Source organism: Amblyomma maculatum, chromosome 4, assembly GCF_055883805.1.
Source record: "Amblyomma maculatum isolate TAMU_Amacu chromosome 4, ASM5588380v1, whole genome shotgun sequence".
Lineage (NCBI taxonomy): Eukaryota > Metazoa > Arthropoda > Arachnida > Ixodida > Ixodidae > Amblyomma > Amblyomma maculatum.
The window spans coordinates 140,064,988-140,086,933 of NC_139347.1; the positions used below are offsets into that span (position 1 = coordinate 140,064,988).

At 43.1% G+C, this 21,946-nt stretch overlaps 1 protein-coding gene across 4 annotated transcripts in view; it reads right to left on the reverse strand.

Moving 5' to 3' along the window:
- The window catches only part of LOC146193178 (uncharacterized), a 199,060-nt gene extending 183,600 nt beyond the window's left edge, over positions 1-15,460 (reverse strand). For 3 of the 4 annotated variants that reach the window (XM_084602596.1, XM_084602594.1, XM_084602597.1), the window contains exons 1-2: positions 15,360-15,460; positions 1,651-1,750 (exon numbers count right to left, since the gene is read on the reverse strand). In XM_084602596.1, coding sequence (XP_084458722.1) covers positions 1,651-1,734 — 84 coding nt within the window. In that variant the 5' untranslated portion in view covers positions 1,735-1,750; positions 15,360-15,460. Of the gene's footprint in view, positions 1-1,650; positions 1,751-14,017; positions 14,127-15,359 lie in introns of all 4 variants that reach the window. The other variant, XM_084602595.1, reaches the window with a different exon arrangement.
- Positions 15,461-21,946: the final 6,486 nt, after the last annotated feature.

Below are 21,946 nucleotides of genomic sequence, written 5' to 3' on the forward strand. Positions count from 1 at the left end.
CAATTAGTTCAAGAGGTAATAAAATTAGTTGTTCATAATTTGCAGAAACAATTAAAAAATAACCACACTACAAAAAGTTAACACAGACTCATTGCTAGATACTGGAAAGTGTAAAGAATACAATGTTGGGAGCACTTCTTTGATATAACAAATATTAGCGATGTTATAGCAGTTCAAAGTTCTCAATTTTGCTCTAAATCAGACAGGAGAGCACTCGCATTTGGAACAGTGAACTTTGAACTGCTATAACTTCGCTAATATTTGTATTCATTATGCTTTCTAGTACCTAGCAGTGTCCATGTGAATTTTTTATAATGCGGTTATTTTTTCATTGTTTCTGCAAATTATGAACAATTTCATTTATCTTTTGAACTAATTGTCCAATTGGAAAAAATAGTTATATATTTGAACTCAGTGCAAGAAACTGAATTAGAATACCAGGTTTTATCAAATATTGACAAAAATTAGGAAAAATAGTTCTAAGGGTTTTATGAAACTGAATCGGAATACCAGGTTTTATCAAATATGGACAAAAATTAGGAAAAATAGTTTTAAAGGAGACAAAAGTTAGGAAACATAATTTTAAGATGGCTCTTAAAACTATTTTTCCTAATTTTTGTCCATAAGCCTGGTATTCCGATTCAGTTTCATAAAACCCTTAGAACTATTTTTCCTAATTTTTGTCCATATTTGATAAAACCTGGTATTCTAATTCAGTTTCTTGCACTGAGTTCAAATATCTTAAAACTATTTTTTCTACTTCTTATCCATATTTGATAAAGCCTGGTATACTGATTCAGTTTCTTGCACAGAGTTCAAATATATAACTATCTTTCCAATTGGCCAATTAGTTCAAAAGATAAATGAAATTAATTGTTTGTAATTTGCGGGAACAATGAAAAAATTATCGCACTACAAAAAATTCACATGGACACTTTGCGAGATACTAGAAAGCATAATGAATACAATGTTAGGAGCACTTTTTTGATATAACAAATATTAGTGATGTTATAGCAGTTCAAATTTTTAAATTCCACTCTAAATCAGACAAGAAGGCACCCACATCTGGAACCTTGAACTGCTATAACATCACTAATATTTGTTATATCAAAAAGTGCTCCTAACATTGTATTCATTATGCTTTCTAGTACCTAGCAAAGTGTCAATGTGAATTTTTTCTAGTGCGGTTATTTTTTTATTGTTTCCGCAAATTATGAACAATTAATTTCATAATCTCTAGAACTAATCGGCCAACTGAAAAAACAGCTACATATTTGAAATCAGTGCAAGAAACTGAATCAGAGATCCCAGGTTTTATCAAATTTGGTCAAAAATTGGAAAAATAACTTTAGGAGCCATGTCCCCCCTTAAGAGATTTTGAGGCTTTCTTTTTGAGACTGTTTATGGGTGGAAGGAATGAGGTTTTTTTTTGTTGAATGTCATGCCTAAATATTTGTACTCTAGTTTAAAAGGTAATACGGTTTCACATAAGTACAGAGTGGGGTCAACCTATATACCTCTCTTTAGTGACAAAAAAAGGGGAAACTTCATCCATTACTGTGCGCGTCCAGATCACTGGTTCGTTTAATGTCAGTTGTATCTGTCTCTCATATGCTGATACAGCAGAGAAGAAAGGCTCATGAGCAATACCTGTGGGATGAGGATGATGGCACCTCCATCGAGCGCAGCTTCCTCGGCATACGCCATGGCCTCCAATGGGAGGGCGTCCCCCATGGTGAGTCACCGCCACCTGCAGCACAGGGACACACAAGCGTCAACTCTGCCACCCAGGAACCAAGGGCTAGTTCTTCAATTATTGTAACTTACATAAACCAGATACTACAGAAACCAAGACAGTGTGTAAGAAAAGGTGTTACAGCACATAAAGCAAGCACACCCTTTCCTAAGCCCCACCGAGCAACATTCCAGATTCAAAAATAAGAAATCTTAAATAAGAAGCCCCGCAGATTGCTAAAAACTGCTAAAGTCAATATTTGCATCCAAAAGTTCACTTTTGTGCATGTTATTCTGCTATTCAGCCAGCAAACAATATAACTAATATTATGTACATAATCAGTTCAGTTGAGTTCAGTCGTTCAGTCGTGTCCGACTCTTCGTGACCCTATGGAGCACGTCACGCCACGCTTTCCGGTCTCTCACTATCTTCCTAACATCACATAACTTCATCTGCAGTGCCTCGAGGATGCCATCTAACCATCGCGTTCGCTGCCTACCCCTTCTCCGGCGACCCTCAACCTTTCCCAACGTCAAATCTTTCTCCAGTGACTCCTCTTTTCTCATCAGATGACCAAAGTAGCTGAGCTTTAACTTTAGAATTTGACCCTCCAATGAGCAGTCAGGGTTTATGGTCAACAATATCGATTGATTTGATCTTCTGGCAGTCCAAGGAACTCTCAAGAGTCTTCGCCAGCACCACAATTCAAACGCGTCAATTCTTCAGCGGTCAGCCTTTTTCACAGTCCAACTCTCGCATCCATACATCACAACAGGAAAGACCATAGCACGAGTTATATGGATCTTGGTTGGCAGACTAATGTCTCTGCTCTTTACTAGGCGGTCAAGGCTAACCATTGCTCTCTTTCCCAGAAGCAGGCGTCTCGTAATTTCATGGCTGCAGTCTCCTTCCGAGGTAATCTTGGAGCCCAAGAACAGAAAATCTGTCACAGCTTCCACTTCTTGTCCCTTGATGCTCCAGGACTTGATAGGGCAAGAAGCCATGATCTTTGTCTTTTTAATGTTCAGTTTAAGCCCAAACTTCTCACTCTCTTCTTGTACGCGCATCAGAAGTCTCTTGAGTTCCACTTCACTTTCTGCCATTAAAGTGGTATCATCCGCATATCTAAGGTTGTTGATACGTTTTCCAGCAATCTTCACTCCAGCTGAAGACTCGTCCCGACCGGCCTTCCTCATGATGCACTCTGCATATAGGTTAAATAGGCAGGGCGACAGTATGCAGCCTTGTCTCACTCCTTTCTCAATCGGAAACCAATCAGTAAGACCATGCCCAGTTCTGACTGTGGCCTCTTGCCCTTCATACAGGTTCCTGAGGAGACAGATGAGGTGAATTGGAACTCCCATCTCTTGGAGAGCTTGCCACAATCTGCTGTGATCTACGCAGTCAAACGCTTTCGCATAATCAATAAAGCAGAAGTAGATGGGTTTCTGGAACTCTCTTGCTTTTTCCATGATCCAGCGAAGGTTGGCAATTTGGTCTCTAGTTCCTCTGCCCCTGCGAAACCCAGCTTGCACGTCCGGAAGTTCCCGATCCACATACTGCTGCAGCCTACCTTGGAGGATTTTCAACATCACCTTGCTAGCATGCGAAATAAGCGCGATCGTGTGGTAGTTGGAACAATCTTTGGCACTGCCTTTCTTTGGAATGGGCATGTAAACTGACCTCCTCCAATCCTGTGGCCACTGCAGGGTTGTCCAAATCTTCTGACATAATGTATGCAGAATGTTAACAGCGTCATGGTTGAGGTTTTGAAGCAACTCAGCTGGAATGCCATCAATTCTGCTAGCTTAGTTCTTAGCAAGGCTGGCTAAGGCCCATTCAACTTCACTCTTCAGGATGCCCGGCTCGAGATCAGTATTCACAAACATCTTATGTTGGGTTTGCACATCCGGGTCCTTCTTGTACAGTTCTTCTGTGTATTCCTGCCACCTCTTCTTTATCTCTGAGGCTTCAGTGAGGTCCTTGCCTCGTTTGTCCTTTATCATGCCCAGCTTAGCACAGAAGCTTCCTTTGATATCTTTGATTGTCTTATACAGAGCTCTTGTGTACCTCAATTGGCTGTTGTCCTCAACTACTTGGCACTGTATGTTCAGGAAGGCATTCTTATCTCTCCTTGCTATTTTCTGAAAATCCACATTGAGAACCTTGTATCTTTCTCTTTCCCCCATAACTTTTGCCATCCTCCTTTCCTCAGCTATTTGCAAAGCCTCTTCAGATAACCAGTTTGCTTTCTTGCATTTCTTTTGCTTTGGAACTACCTTAGTAGCAACTTCTTGTATTATATCACGAACATCAGTCCACATCTCTTCGGGCTCTCTGTCTTCTAGATCTAATTCTTGAAATCGATTCCTCACTTCCACAGCATATTCTAATGGAATTTGATCCAGATCATACCTGAAAGGCCTTCTAGTTTTCTGGGTTTTCCTCAATGGAAGCTTAATTTTGGCAACAAGAAGCTGGTGATCGGTGCCATAATCGGCCCCAGGCCTTGTTTTTACTTCTTGTATAGCGCTTCTCCATCTTATGTACATAATACAAAGCACTTTATTCTATTTAGACCAACAAAGTTAGGATCACGAAGACTTTCATCCTTGGGAATATCCCACCTGCATGCCTTCTGCAGGCCTAAATTATTGCTTCAAAAGCGCTGTTCTCTTTCCTGACTGCAAACTGCTTACTGCATTGCATTCAGTCGCAAAAACGTCTACTTCATCTGGGTTAAGGGAGCGTTTAGCGGGCGACTGTTCACTTTTAACACCGGTTATAGACAAGCTTCAGCCCGTGACGTCAGTGGAGATGCGGTGGCGCTGGCGACAGCAGTGACTTTCGTGGTGTAGGCAAAAGCACGGGCCGTCTGCATTGGATGCGCGGAGATTGCTGTGTTTTCGGGCATAATTCCCAATATTTCTATGAGCTGTGGTGCGGTTGATTGCACCACGAGACACAAAAAGCAAAATGGCACTTGTTTTAACATGTTTCTTGCGGTAGAATAAAGATGAGAGCGAAGGGCAGCGGCATTGAGCGCGACAAGTAGACTCTTCGGTGACGGATTGCCTTCGCGGCTAACATATATATGCGTTGCAGTTCTTCACCGAAACTAGATCAGTTCGTTTGCAACCCTTAATTATCATGATTGCTTTTCGGCGACACGACGAATAGCGCAAGAACAAACGCCTGCAGCTCGTGCCCATTTTGATATGCTATTAAGTTGTAAGAAGTTCAGACGCGATATATTCCGTGTGCGTATGATCCTGCAGGGAAGCTGCACTGTGAGTTCTATTCACTTGCAGTGCTGTCCGTGCATATGTTCACACAGAAAGGACACAAACGCTGCTGTGAAGGTAATTGCAATTAGTTTGGGCGCGGTCACTCCAGTACGATATTGCTGGCTATAACAGGCCCAGACCTGTAAAGTATAGCTTTTCTCTGTTTGTACTTTCACGAGTTTCAACCAGTCTCTTCATCACCGGTTCTATAGTAAACATTGTTATGATCCGGGCAGTCCCGCAGCATTATTTCTCATTTCTAAATTTTATTTTTGGAGGTCATTATAAGATCCTGACGAACAAATTAAATATCCACGTACAATCTAGCTCTGATCGAGCAGGATATTTAAGTATATGGTACATGGAGTTCAATGTCCCAAAGAGGAATCGACTATGAGGGGTGCAAAATAAGCAGAATAAGATGATGCGCATTTGAATAAAAAATTTCCATGTATATTAAAAAAAGCTCAGCAGATCACGCAAATTTCGCTGCAAGCGATCGTGGAGAACGTTTCATCTGCACTCATGCGTCTCTCCTATAGAGCAAAGAGAACAAAATGAGAGCTTTCGTACTGGCATTCATGTACATATTAACTTGTGAACGACCTTGCTACATCTGTAAGATGAGATAGACGTCAACGTCTTTTTTGTCGGGCAGGCAAAAACAAGTTGGCAGTGCACTTTGCCAACATGTTAAAAAGATCTAAAAGATTGAGTTCTTCTTTTTAGATACGAAATTCTATGACCTAAGTTGCCGGTAAAGTGAGCTAGAAATGTGATTTCTAGTTTACTATATACAGTTGCCGATAATATTGTTCTTTAGAGTGAGTGCTTGAAGCAACAGAAAGGCAGTCAATAGATTCGTCATATGAAAAACACACTTCCAGTCATTCATATTGTCGTCCTCCTTGCATGCGCTAGGAATAGGCCTGGGAGTTGAACAGGGTTGACTATTAGTCTTTCTCATACATTGCGCTTTCTCGTTTTTATTTAACTTAATCACTCACGGCCGTCGCCTACGTACCGCAGCCGCGCGCTGTTGAGGCCACGGAGAAGGAAGCCAATGCAGCGCTCTTCGCCAAGTAATTCTAGCTGTAATCGGCTGATAATGTGTGGAAATACTCTCCAGGCATAAACCAAGCTATTTCTATGTATAAGCGAAGCTTACACTTCAATATATTCGCACGCGCGAACTGGTTTCGAAGGCAGCGTCGCTTTGCGCAGTGTAGGCACGCCGTGCTTTTGCCTACACCCCATGTCGCTGCCGATCGCAGCGCCACCTTTGTTTACAAACATGACGCTTGTCTATAGGCTGAATTCCAGTGCTGCTGCTGAAATACACCTTAACATAGTGCCGGGGTCACGTGGATGCAGCTAGCACAGAACCGGGTTAAGTGGAGAAATATGGGAGAGGCTTTCGCCCTGCAGTGGGTATAGTCAGGCTGATGATGATGATGATTATGATAGTGCCGATCTTTTGGATTACATTTTTGAGCAGTTTATAACTTTAGTAGCGTTTGCTTTGCTGTTGGTGTGCACCGCAAATAGTTAAGATAAGCAAGGGGGGCTTAGCACGAAAGAAACAAGAGCGTGAAAGGAAGCACGACAGGAGTGCTCACTTTCACCTGAGAAAAAAACGGCGAGATTGAGGAATCAAATGTGCATGCCCAGTTATCCACTAACTTGAGAGACAAGGTATGTAACCTCTGTTTACATTAGGTTCCCTGTTTATATATGACAATGTTCCAGTGGCTGTACATGCTTCCAAACCCTGCATTCAACTGGCTACATCAGCACAGAAAGGGCTAAGTAGACTAGCTCGAAGAAGAGATTTTTTTTATTAACAGCATCCCTGTACATGTTCACTTCATCCCCAAATGCAGCTGTGCTTTCACGGTTGTTCCAGCTGATGAAAGCGAGGTTCTTTCAGTTCTGTTGAATGGCAGCGATTTTTTTCTCCAGACAGACTTATGATTTCCATAAGAGGCGCCGCTGACTCCAACTACAAAAGGAAGCCTTATTTGCATTTGTAACTTCCAATGCCCAACCTTATCGCAAAACTTTGTGTCCTAAAAGCCCTTCTTTCTTAAACTTTTGCATATACTTGAAAGGTCACAGTCTGCCAGACTGCAGGTCTGAGAAAGGCGGACCTTAATATTGAATTAAAATGTGCTGCCTAAATCAATTCAAGGCACATTACTATATCTGTCACCTTGACATCTCAATGACATCATGAGCTCAAAGCAACATTCTCTATAGAACAGAGCATAATTTGAAGGAATTTAGACTATTCTAAACAAAAATTCTACAACCATCAAAAACGGCCAAAATAAATGCCAACAAGGCCTAAGCCCCTAACCAGTGTAAAAAAAAAAAAGAAACTAAATATTTCGGGAAAAAGGCCATCTTGGCAACACCGCCACAGAGTGACTAGAGCCCAAACCTCGCAGAGGTAGAAAAGGTTAACCGACAAAAGGCAGGTTGCCAGATGCAGACTAGCAGTGTCTTGTTCAGTTACATCCTCAGCGAGGGCAATGAGGATAACTGTTCTCAGCAATTAGCATGTATTGCTTCTTAAGCCCTCAAACCTTTCCCTACACAGGACAAAGTGCCTTTTCTATGAATGAAGGTCATTTCCCTCTCCTCCATCTGAGGCAGGTGCAAGGCAAACAAGACGCTTTTTGTCTTCGTTTGTGACCTTGTTCCTGAAATGAATTGCAGCTCAAGACATTTTCTAGCCTGCACTTTTATTTGCACGTAAAGCCTCTTTTGTTGAAGGAATAAGCACAGGTCTGCAGAAGCGATGAGAAAATGCATGATAAAAAACACCGACACACAAGAGAAGGACACATACAACAGGACAAAACTCAAGCACAGGTCTTTAGTCTACTGTGAGCCCTCCTACACATGTCTGATGAGTAAGGCTGCTTTTTCCACTAGGTCTTGCTCCAAGCCCAACAGCAGTCGGTGGGCTTCAGCATTAGTTATTCCCTCAGGGTGCCAATGCGTTATTACTTCCTTATCTTCAAGGTCAGTTGGCGGATGCCAATATCCATGCTGCTAATGCAAGAATTTGCATCTCTACGATACAGCCACTGTAGTTAGAGGAATGAAAGAGTTCCACCAGTGTGTCAGTGACTAATTCAGGCCTCATCTCTCTGTTCTTGTAAAACAAGTCCACCATCTCCAGCGATTCTCACTTCTAATAAAAGGGTACCTTAAAGTGTTTTCAAGAACCAAAGTTAGTAGAGTTCTGCTCTGAGCAATGCTTTCACAGATAGAGCGCTGTCCCTGCATTTCAAAGCACCTGTAAGCAGCATAGTTCCCAGCAATAGCCTCTATCGAAAGAGACCAGTATGCACATCAGCTCCTGTTGTTCCGTCACGCATCCAGAAGAAAACAGTAGCGATTGCACGGTCCAAAGACAAGAATCTGGGTTTCTAAAGAAAGGTCAGAATGCTCACAAAGATATAGCAGGGTCATACCACTAGCCACTATCTGCAACAATGTGCGCAAAAGTGCTTCTTCAACCTAGCTAGCTGGCAACCTGACAGCTGCCTTCAGTAGACACATTGGAGTCAGTACAGCCCTCCAGTCATATCAGTGTTTGCATCAAGAAAACAAAACACTAAAGAGCATGACTGCCTAAACTGCATGAACAACTCCACTGATTTTTACTGTTTGCCTCTGTCCAGGTGTGCTTTTGCTGTACTGCCAAAAAATATATTTTTTTAATTGTCAACAATTGCAGAGGCGAATAATATGAGTCTATTAACAGGCTGCATTTTCCAGAAGCACTATCTTAAGAGCTGCTGCTGACGGTGCTAACTGTCATTAAAAAATTATTCATGACTACTACCGAAGAGCTATTAAATGACACAAGCCGACTTATAAATGACTTTCTTGCCACAGCTGGCCTTCAACAAGGTGCACGAGACATTACATGCAGTTTCCATCGTTTCCTCATGCCATGAATTTCAATTAGCATTGGAACATTTGCAATTGCTATTAATTAATACTTCTAGAAGCACAGTCCAAATTGTAGCACGTCTTGTACACTGAAAACTCCACATTAGTTCCAATTCCAGGCATAGTCACCCTGGTGTAAGTTGCCTTTTATTCCATGTGTTGTTCTGTATTGCACACTGAAATTGCGTATGCATGTTTCTTAGAGCTCGGCGGTGTTTATTCCTACCGCACAGTGTTCTTTTTTTTTCTTCCGTGTAATAAATGAGGGTTAACTGTATCTGTAAATAGATAAAAGAAGAAAACAAAGCTCCTTCATTGACATCAACCAATGAATACAGTCTGCAGGGTGGCCTTCAGTGGGTGTTGAAAGGCACTGCCTGTGCAGGGAATCCGGGAAGAGTAAGACCGAGGTTGCACAAAGCCATTAAAGCAACAGACATGATTGGAAGAGTAAACTATCTAAAGATACATAGAATCACAACTCAAGACTGTTGCCTTGAGCAAAGGTTTCAGTAACCCTTTCATTGTTACCGTTGGCAATGAGGATTCCCTGAATGTCCTGTGTTGTCGTGACCGGTGTTGTCATCAATTAAGCTATAAATGGTAAAAAAATTAAAAAATAATGCCATTTTACTTATTTCTACTTCTCTGCATCACTGTTATATTAAAGCCCGCAAGCAACAGCAAAAGAAAGGTCCCATACTTCGCAGTAAACTCTCTAAAGGTACACAATATCGCAGCTCGTCTGTGTTGCCTTAAGCAAAGATTTCAGTATCACTTTCCACTTTCATGGTTACTGTTGGCAATGAGTATTCCCTGAATGTCCTGTGTTGTCGTGACCAGAGCTGTCATTAAATAGGCTATAAATGCTCAAAAATAAAAAAAAAATGATGTGATTTTGTTTATTTTTATATTTCATTTACATCTCTGCATCATTGTTACACTGAAGCTCACAAGCAACAGCGAAAGGAAGGTCACATACTTTGCGACAGCCTTTTTAAGTCAAGTTTGAACAAAAGATACTGCTATACACAAAGGGGGCACCTAAAGAAAAAGGCTATGATTCCCAGCATAACACAGACCAATGCATCATAATAATGAACAAATGAGCACAGGTTTACTTACTGTTTTTAGAAAAAATTTGGTCATGCCAGATACTGAATTAGAAAAGCAAAAAGAACAAGGGCTCAGGTACTTTGCTTCATGAGTGGCTACTCATGCACAATAGCTCTCCCTTTTGTAGCTCGATAACAACCTCATTCATTGCAGTGCTTGCTTATATAACCTAAGTGTGTTTGAGTGATGTAATATTGAAGAAATGCTGATGTGTAACTTTAACATGCCAATGAAAGTCCATAAAATAAGCAGAAGCATGAAACCTTGCCACTACCAGTGCATCTCACCCTGTGAATATATCTTCGTAAGTTACTATCTACCGTATTTACTCGGATCTAAGCCGACAGCTCCAGGCACCTCCTCTCAAAAAACATGCCTTGAATGTAAGCCAGCCGAAAAAACAATTGAGAATGACAGCAGGAACAGCACACAAACGACAAGGAGGTCAGTGATACTGAGCTTCCTGTCGCTGTCCTCTTTATACAGTACACAATATTCTATGCCGTCAAGAGCATTGGAGATGCTGCGGTTTCAGAACGAGCACACAACCAAGCCTTCTGGAATGTCCTCCCACATAGCAGCGATCCAGGTAGCTACTACTACTGGCGACACGCACTCGATGCAGCCTGCTGAAGTTAGCTCGCATGTTTTATTTTTAATTTATTTATTTACCCTCAAGGCCTTTCCATGTTACAGAAGGGGTGGGTACATAGGATCAACATAATTGATACGATGATGAAATCCTCGAATCTAATTAGACAATAGTGTTTCATATCACGTATTTTTATTAAGGCTATTAGCCTATATTTTAATAAGTATGGTATATGTTGCTGAATACATTGAGCTTTCTTATTTCAGCCATGTTTGAAATGTTTTATTATGGTTTACGATCTCTAACGAGCACTTCCCACTGACATTGCCACTGAAGTGGTTTCTACCTGTCATTAGATGGCGCCACAGTGCTTTACATTTTGTACACAAGGCACTAATCTATGCTCTGCAATGACTTTTTCTGGCAATGAAGCAAAACCTATGAAGCCGAAACATGCACTGCGAAATATAGTACCTGGCTGCAGCTTTTAATTTTGCCTTATACAGTCAAAACTCAATTAAATGAAACCTGATTTAACGAAGATATTCCGGTTCCCCCTCAGGCTTGATTTGGTTTTTGGTTTTTGTGGGGTTTAACGTCCCAAAGCGACTCAGGCTATGAGAGACGCCGTAGTGGAGGACTCCGAAAAATTTCGACCACCTGGAGTTCTTTAATGTGCACTGACATCGCACAGCACACGGGCGCCTTGCTTTTCGCCTCTATCGAAAAGCGGCCGTCAAGGCCGGGCTCATATGGTCCTTCAATGCTTTGAGCAACTCGAAAGAGCAAAACTAATTTCGCTAGCCATCCCAATTTAACGAATTTATAGTGGACAAGTTGGTACTGCATTGTAACAGCACAGCTTCTCTGTGCCTTCATTTAAGTTGGCTGTTACGTTCTTTCAAAACATGATTTAATTTTTAGAAGATTTACGCTTCACAAATATGATGCCACGGTACTTCCTTGATGTCGCAACACCATATAATAATTGACTGTATCTGATTAAGGGTCAAGAAATGCCTTCCTTGTATTAACGAAATATTTTGTAGCTATTAATCATTTAAGGCACAATTCTAACACAGTTGCCAACATGTCAAGGATAAAACTATTTTCTTGACTAAAACAAATACCCTAAACACATCTAGTTGTAAGAATTTCCCTAAGTGGTGCCAGTTGCCCTTGGGACTACGTGGATATACAACAGAGAAAGCAACGTGGCTGAACTGTTTAGCAGAAGCAGCTGTGGATACTACGCCCCTATAGCCTTTCCTTCATTTATAAGAAAAGCTTTTGCTAACTATAACCATGGTCCACGATAATTAGACATGATGAGGCATAAGTCACTCTGCTGTAAATTTTTTGGCTGTGGAAACTTAAATGAGAGCACAGTACACTGAAGGTGTCTAATTATTGCCTGGTGGCTGCGTCACTTTTCATCATTTTTGCCAGTGAGCTCGCAATATCACGATAAAGAATTATGGCTTCCAAAATTACTTAAGTATTCATGGTAAAAGTCTCTTGCACAATTTCTCACAAAACTGTCACAGAAACAGGCTCCTTGGACACCAAGCTTATTGAAGTTGAGGGGAAAACCCATAAGAGAGACCCTTAAAGTTACACACACATTTTAAGGCCCAAAACTGTGTAATCTATTAGTTCAGTCATGTCCAATTATCATGGACCATGGTTATAGTTAGCAAAAGCTTTTCTTGTAAATGAAGGAAACGTTATAGGGGCGTAGTATCCACAGCTGTTTCTGCTAAACAGCTCAGCCATGTTGCTTTCTCTGTTGTATATCCACGTAGTCCCGAGGGCAACTGGCCACTGCTTGCTATGAGTGCTGCACCACATATTTTTCATATCCATTACATGGTGCAAAATCAGAGTGTTTGCTTTACTGCCAAGCTCTTAAATCATTTACCGTGCCTCACTATAACTACCACCAGCAGGAAGTGCTGAAAACTCTGCATTTGTACACTTTCTGCATGTATGTACCACTTGTAGCAACCGACCTCAGATAAGTTGAATACAACAGCTGAAACTTTTTAATGCTGCCATGTTTGCTATACTTGCCAAGAAAGCAATAGAAGTAGTGTCCTGAAACTGTAGTCGTAGCATGAAAAATGCCATAGCAGAGGCAGGGCTTCATGCTAATTTTGACCACACGGTCAATGAATACAAGTGTAGCACAGAACATGGGGACTTGTATCTTTATCAGCGTGCAGCTTCCATGGCTTGAATTCGATCACGAAGCCTTGGGCTCAGCAGACACATGACATAGCCAACAAGCCAACACAAGGGAAAGACCCTCTGTATGGCCTGAATATTTTTTCTTTATTCAGCTCAACTGCATTTATACTTGGTTACTTAGCAAGTTGCTCAAAATGAAGTGCCAAAATACTGCTGAGCCGAATTCATGCTCACTGCATCTACTAGGTTCCGTGAATGCATTGCACTGACACGAAAAAAGAATGTCTCCACATAAAAGCCCATGCACTTAATCTGCTCATTGGTAAAGTCTACTTACTCCTAAAAGTATGATTTTAATACATGGCTGAAGAAGGTGCAGAAAATTTTTGATTGACAATAAATGTTCCTCCGCTCCTTTTCTGAGCTGTGGTGACAAGCACACGTTGCAGCATTTAAAGAAATTCATGACCAACTATGCGTTCACAATATTCCTCCAGTAAGTCGCACCTTCCTTTTTAATTTAAATGCCCAAGCAAGGTAATTCAGGACCAATGTTTCCTAGAAACCTTTGAAAGGTTTCTGGGAACAACACAACTGTACTTTGGCATAAGAACTCAACGCACATGGAAAGATATTTGAAGACATTCACGACTAAATTGAAAGATTTAGGCCACTAGAAAACAAAACAATGATTTCTTCTGCTGTAGTATAATAGGATTTAATGTATTTAACATTTAACGTGGATTTAAAGTGTTCAATAAAACACTTTCAAAGGTGACGCTGCCATTAGCAAAACACTACTGGCCAGCACTACTGACCTGCACCCCTTTTTGTTAAATGCCTAAAACTTTTTGGTTGAAAAATTCGGGGCCTTTGGGGTTTGCCTCTGAAAATTTTCTTAATTTTCAGATCTGGCACTGACCCAAATTTGAACTGTTAGAGCACACTTTTCCTAAGAATATGACACGTAAATGTTTAGCTTTCTTTTTCCCCTCAAGGTGAACAAGAAGCACACCTCGCAATGTAATAAATACTGCACAAACAGCCAGAAGCTTTTTACAACGCTGTCCTTTCAGGAAGTTTGGCTTTATGTGGCACGAAAAGTGAAAAGCTGGATACTTTACACACCAAGAAAGCAACACCGAGGCTCGTTCTGAACGTGGGTGGTTTGAACGACCCCTCCACGGCCCATCCGGAGTGTGCTTCCTCATAAACCACGCCCCCTCTCACAAGCGAGCTGGAAGCAGAAGAAAACGAGTGTCGGAAATGTAACTAATTCATAGCTGACTTCAACAATGAATCTGAAACTGCGCATTTCCTGACTGGTCCAGTAACCTGGTTCAGCGTACGGCAGAAACTTTGCAAAACTGCATTGCCAATGTTAAGGCAGTTTCATAAAGCCTGCTCACATCAACGGAAGTCTTTCACAGGTGTAAGTTTGGCCGCAGGCTTTTTTAACTTCTCTACACGGCATATGCATGCTTGAGAAGCATTCGTTCCGGCTCCGATTGGACGGACAATGCGGTGAAAAAGTTCCCATCATCGGGGCAATGGAATGGTGTCATGGTGGTAAAACCCGGAAGCACTACAATTCCGCACAAGTGAACTATTGGTAAACAGAGGCAGTACTTCAATGGGTCGTGCTGTAGCTTATTTCATATCTTTCCGTTCAGGGACTGCGAAATTGATGCTTTGTAGCGTGAGGCTTAGGCTCGAGGACGGACATGGTACAACGCTTTCTAGCGCTGGTCGAAGATTGGCAGACGAACAGCTGTGTACCATCGGCTTGGCACTTGGTGCTACAGAAATGGAGCTGAAAAAAAAAAAAAAAAATTCTATTCGGTAGAAGATGCAGGTTTCATGTAGTTGAGCCAGCCAGCGCCAGGTCGCAGATACCGCGAGGCCCAAGCTGCCACCGTTCTCCGGCCGGTCGACAGGTGCCGCTCGCGAAATCGCGCCCTTTGCCACGCTTTGGCTGCTTGGGCCGTGCGTGTCGAAGTTGGAAATTATTTTCTCGCCCGCGTCGGCAAGTAACATCAAGCGCTCATGATGTTTGTTCGAGCGGTTCTGGCAGCTACAATGAAGCGAACACTTCGTGGACGCGGCGGCAGCATGCGCAGACGATCAAGGAACGTCCGCTAAGTAGCGCAAGTAATGGCTGACAAGCCCCACCATCTTGCAGTTTTCCGCGCGTTAGCACTGTCGCGAAAACGTTATGGCGCGCTCGTCGCTGCGCGGCGGTAAACTAAACTGTCAGCGATTATTAAATGACTCTAAACAGCGGTCGTTGAGATACCAGGATGCATGTCGCAACAAAGTTAGTGGCAAGTTTTGTCAGGAGTACGACCATCTTTTTTTTTTTCTCCCCAAAGCCTTGCATAGCGTACAGTGCGGTAACTTCCTCTTGAAAGAACTGAAAGTCAATACGCGCTGTGTGAAGCAGCCAGAAAGTCGGCCATGTGCTACATACATTTCATGCATGCTTTTGAAGGTCTATGGCCGTGCAGAGGAGTACGGTACCGAGAACTATCCCACGTCCTCCAGAGATGTCGCACTGCTCAGCTAGTGGACGATTTTGTTGCAAAAGTAGCCGTTAGGTGGCGAGACAGACGGCGCCGGCGACAGGGGCACCTGGCGAAATTCATCGGTACCAATTAAGTGGGAAATCGGCAAAAATTGCTGGTTTCTTTTCTCTCGCCGCTTTAAATAACTGAGCGTGTTTCGGGAAACACAATAAGTTCAACGCGCCGCGTGACAGCAGCTAAGGTTAGAGTTGTATTAAACGCGCTGCTTCCCGCGCGTATTTCGAAAGTGTCAAGTCGGCATGTTCTGTCCCACGGTTTCCACCGTGTTGTTAGAGCCACGGTGAAAGAAGAATACTTCCACCGTGGTTAGAGCACGGAGTTATGTCTGGAGCAGCCCGACTACGGTGCCGGAGTTCCCGGGTTCGATCCCGACCGCCAGCGGACGCCTAGAAGGACGAAGATGAACTGGATGAACGCTTGCGGTGGGCCCACGTACGCACCGGGATCATCGCCACCGGGATGGGCTGGAAACATAGGGCGCCGTTGGAAACACAGGTTTAATGCACACATCCTTGCTGGATCCTTGCTGGCCTGGTTGTGCGCGTTTGTACTGACAGTAGCGTCAGGAACAATTGTGGATGTGCAATGCTGGCCGCTACGCGCGGCAACAATAGCAGTCCTGGCAAAGGCGCACCGCATTCAAGAGCGTCTCGTTTCTGCTTCAGCACGTGTCTTCTTTCAAAGTGAGTTTAAGGTGTCCGCCTAGAACTGGATAGTTTTGCGCTTTCTCAGCTTTGTACACCCTGCGTCTGCTCAGTGGTTATTAAGACGCTCGACTAATGAATGGATAGCCAGGTTCGAACCGGACCTCCGGCTGCTGCTTTTCGATGGAGGCGAAATGAAGGCAAGGAAATGGAGTGGGCTGTGCTATGTCAATGTGTTTTAAAATCCCCAGGTGGTCGATACTCCGCAGCCGTTTATTATATGGCACCTCTTTCTCTTCACTGTCCCAGACAACGCACAGGCGTCCCAGGGATTCTGATTATGGGAGGTAGGGATGTATGAGGAAGCCCCAAAGAAATCTCCAAACCCGCCGGGGTGGCGCAGTGGTAAGACGCCCGACTACTGTGCCGGAGTTCCCGGGTTTGAACCCGACCTCGGCGGCTGCGTTTCGATGGAGGCGAAACGAAGTGGCGTCCGTGTGCTGTGCGGTGTCAGCGCACGTTAAAGATCCCCAGGTGGTCGCAATTACTCCGTAGCCCTCCGCTACGGCTCCCCTTTCTCTCTTTCCACTTTCACTCCCACCTTCCTCCCTTCCCTTACGGCGCGGTTCAGGTGTTCACAGAGCAAGTGTGACAGATACTGCGCCTTTCCCTTCCCGTGAACCAACCAACCAACATAAACAAGAAGGGACTTCAAAATGTCCCAAACAATACCGCTCCATAGGACATGCGAGTGTTTTTGGAGCTTAGTGGGACATTAATTAGGAGACTTTCCTCTGCATATGCTGCTAAATTTTCCATTGTTCTCGGTGCTGTGTTTTGCAGGGGCCGTGTAAGAAACATGCATGACATGCAATTATGATGTCCTCAAAATGCTGTTTCCAGTTCTCCCTTATAATAATTATGAGCCCGTGCTGATGTTCTTCTAGCTGAAAAAAAATTCATAATTTATTCAATGAACACGTGTGCCAAAGCATTTTTCGGGTGCATTCAACACTGCTGAGACTGTAATTCAGTGTTATCTGCATGCCTAGTTTTAAGGTGTTTTAGGCACACAAGGAATGATACACACTACATAACTACACATATATATATATATATTAGAAACTCGCATACACTCCTAATTCTTATGCACACACTGAAAGATTACACAGCAGTAAGACCTGTCGTCTTAAGACAAGCACATGTGCTTGGTTCTGGTACTTTTATATATAGTCCTCCACAAGGACGTCCCTGCATGTGCATGTTCTGGACTGCAGATCAGTAAAGTTATATGATATATTATGAATAATTATTTTTCTTGCGGTGCAATTAATCACGGTCACATGCAACATTGTTAATTATGCCGCTTCATTTCTTTGTAGGTAGTAAAAATAAAGCGATTAGTAAGAACTGTTTTGTGTTCCGAGAAGTTGGGCGCCACACTTAACTATCGCAACATGTGCCTTTTTGTGCAAACTTGCGATTCATATTGATTCTTACCCCTCATATCATGGGATCATGAGCCTACATTTGCTGTTTATATGCTCTGCAAAGCCACAATGAAGAATCAGCTGCAATCCTCCCCATTTAGATTATGTTGGAGAAGTGTAATCGAAATTATCATTAGGAATTGTTTTGTGGGGTTTCTTCTGCCCTCCCTCTCGCTACAGAATAGATATTCTGGGCAGAAGAATTCAGAATCTCGCTACAGAATAGATATTCAGCTCTAACCGAGGATGGCGACATTACCCTAGAAGCAACGAACAATAATTTCAGAGATATCATTACTGAGTCTGCGGTAGAAGTAGGCGGTAGGATAGTTAGAGAGGGTACTGGTAAGCTGTCTAAAGAGACGAAAGATTTTATTAAGAAATGTCAGAGTATGAAAGCTTCCAATCGAACAGACCAGATCAAGTTGGCCGAGATATCAAAGCTAATCAATAAGCGCAAGGTGGCTGATATAAGGTAGTATAGCATGGAGAAAATTGAACATTCTGCAAAGAAGGGGGAAGCCTTAAAGCGGTAAAGAAGAAATTAGGCATAGGCAAAAACCAGATGTATGCGATAAGGGACAAGGCGGGCAACGTCATCATGAATATGGACAAGATAGTCAAAAGTAGCCGAGGAGGTCTATACATGTAGATCTCTACAGTAGCCAAAGTAGTCAAGACCGTAATAAAATTGGCGGTAGGGAAAAACAGTCAGACGTTCCACCAGTGACGAAGGATGAGGTCAAGAAAGCATTAGAAACTATGAAAAGGGGAAATCAGCTGGAGAGGATCAGATGACTACAGATTTGCTAAAGGACAGGGGGGATATCGTGCTAGAGAAACTGGCCACCCTGTATACGCAGTGCCTGGTGTCATCGACGGTACCGGAACCAGGGAAGAATGCAAACATTATCCTCATTCATAAGAAAGGGGACTCTAAGGACTTTAAAAATTAGACCAATCAGCTTACTATCTGTTAAGTATAAGGTATTTATTAAGGTAATCGCTAATAGAATCAGGTCAACCTTAGACTGCAATCAAGCAAAGGATCAAGCAGGTTTTCGAATACGGTACTCTACTATCGATCATATTCATACCATCAGTCAGGTGATAGAAAAATGCTCGGAATATAATCAGCCTTTATACATAGCATTCATTGATTACGAAAAAGCATTTGACTCGGTTGAAACATCGGCGGTGATGCAGGCATTGCGAAATCAGGGGGTAGACGAGCCATACGTGAAAGTGCTGGATGATATATATAGTGGCTGCACAGCAACCATAGTTCTGCACAAGGAAAGTAACAAAATTCCCATAAAGAAAGGTGTTAGGCAAGAAGACACAATCTCCCCAGTACTATTCACAGCTTGCTTAGAGGAGGTATTCAGAGACTTGGAATGGGAGCAGTTAGGGATAAGGGTACATGGAGAATACCTTAGTAATCTGCGATTTGCTGATGACATTGCCTTGCTAAGCAACTCGGGGGATGAACTGCAAATAATGATTGATGACCTAGACAGGAAAAGTAGAAAGGTAGGCTTGAAAATCAATATGCAGAAGACTAAGGTAATGTTCAACAGCCTCAGGAAGGAACAGCAGTTTACATTAGGTAGCAAAGTACTGGAAGTAGTAGGCGATTATGTCTACTTAGGACAGGTAGTAGCCGCAGATCCGGACCATGAAAAGGAAATAAGAAGAATAAGATTGGGATGGAGCGTATTTGGCAAGCACTCGCAGATTATGACTAGCAGCTTACCGGTATCGCTGAAGAGGAAAGTATACAACAGGTGCATTTTACCTGTAGTCACCTATGGACCTGAAACGTGGAGGCTAACCAAGAGAGTTCTACTTAAGTTGAGGACAACCCAGAGGGCTATGGAACGAAAAATGCTAGGGGTAACATTAAGAGATAAGAAGCGTGCAGAGTGGGTCAGAAAAATAACTCAAGTTACCGTCATTCTAGTGGAAATTATGAAGAAGAAATGGGCATGGGCAGGACATGTAGTGCGAAGAAAGGATAGCTGATGGTCGCTTAGGGTAAAAACTGGATTCCAAGAGAAGGAAAGCGTAGCAGGGGGCGGCAGAAAGTTAGGTGGGTGGATGAGGTTAAGAAGTTTGCGGGGGTCAAGTGGATGCAGCTAGCACAAAACCGGGTTAAATGGAGAAATATGGGAGAGGCCTTCGCCCTGCATTGGGTATAGTCAGGCTGATGATGATGATAATGTGGTGTTTAACGTCACAAAGCGACTCAGGCTATGAGAGGCACTGTAGTGGAGCACTCTGGCGATTTCGATCACCTGGGGTTCTTTAAGTGCACTGACATCGCACAGCTCACGGTCGCCTTGCTTTTTGCCTCCACCGAAAAGTGGCCGCCGAGGCTGGGATTCGATCCCGCATCCTTCGGTACAGTAGCTGAACACCGTAACCACTGTGCCACCCCAACGGGGCCATTAGGAATTGTTGAGTATTGTAGCAGCAATGGCACCAATCATTCTTAGCTACAATGACGAACAGTATGTCTTTTGTTTTGGCATTAAGAGCGAAATTGTGCAGCTCTTGTTCACTCGCCTTCGTGCAACATGGTGCATAATCCCAGACAACTGTACTGGAATGTATTTAGTGGTCTTAAAGGGGAAGTAACCGGGACATCCCATGGAGGTCCTGTTTGAAGGTTAGGACATATCCCAAAAGAGAGCTTACAGGGACATCCCGTAGATTACCCTGTTAGGATATAGGAGGTGGGGACTTAAAGGGGTCATCCCTTAGATTGGCGTGTTGCATGGATCCTCTATCCTTACGGCATGGCTCGTGTCCACGGTGCTACAAAATATCGCCGAGTGAAGTTACTTGAAATGCTGCGCTTCAGTAGTAGTTTGAGGAGTCCACTGGGAAGCAGTGTTTAGTACATGCCGTAATCCTCAGGAGCAGCGCAAAAGCCGTGGTTCCGAACTTGTCAAATCGCATGCAGAGCCCGTTTGTTGGCTCTCGGTTTTGTATCGACACTGCTTCAAGGTCGCCGACAATGGTAGATAAGCATTTCATGCTTTAGAAAGGAGCAGTAAGAAACAAAGGGCTTGTAACGCTGACAGCTTGGCCAGAATACATTTTTGTGCATTCACATATTCGTTGTTTTTCATTGACCTGAAAGTGACTGCATACGTCGGGCAAGTAATGCATCAAATTATGTGGATATGTATACATGTTTTTGGAAAACTGAAATCGTCAGAAACTCGTCACTGGCTAGAGATGCTGCCGCGCATAGCATGGTAAGTTCCTTGTGGAGGTTGTGCGGGGAAGACCAAGCCTAATAGTTGAGCTGTGTTGTAACTTTTGTGTACACATGTAGTGCATGCCTTACACCACAACAGCCCACCTGAATCATCTGCTCAGAAAACATCACCCAGAAGAGTGTGGGTTTTTATTTTTTGAGACAAAAAGAACATCATCCATGACTGGATAGTAAACTGGAAAAGCAGTGGGTGATCATATAGCCTCCTCAGAGGTCTGTATACCTTCTATATCTCACCTTTATGATATTCATAACTGTCAGCAACATGGGAAGCGTGTCCCATTCCTTCTCTCAAGTTATATATTTCGATACTGCTGCATGTGCCAAGGTATTGGTAAAGGTAGGCTTTCTTGGACACATGCAGCACGTGACACAGTTGTAACCAGCCGAAAATTTAGCCAGCCACGATTTTGCTATTCTTGAGCCTTGTGCAGTCCACAATGATAGTAATGGCAGTTTCACTGAATGAACTTAGCGGCCATACTCTCCCCGCCGGGGTGGCGCAGTGGTTACGGAACTCGACTACTGTTCCCAAGGACACAGGATCGAATCCCGGCCTCGGCGGCCGCTTTTCGATGGAGGCGAAAAGCAAGGTGCCCATGTGCTGTGCGATGTCAGTGCACGTTAAAGAACCCCAGGTGGTCGAAATTTCTAGAGTCCTCCACTACGGCGTCTCTCATAGCCCGAGTTGCTTTGGGACGTTAAACCCCACAAACCAAACCAAACTCTTTGTCAGATCCAAATTCTGCATATACACTGCCTTTCAGGGAGACATGTTTGGTTTTGCTTTATTATGTTCATGCATGCCAACTACGCGCTGTATACTTGCAAGATTTCTATGGCGCACTAGCACTTTAGCAATTAAAGTTTACATTTTCCGCTTTTGTCATATTCTTGGTTTTTGCTTGAAAATCTGGTTATCTTTGTTAAGGAACATACTGTTGGCTTTGCATAATTCAAGCCTGAAGGAAGCCTAATGCTTAAGTTATCCAGAGCTTTAATAGCACAGCTTGCAAAAGGCAGTGTGGAAAAAATCGGTGAAAGTTAGA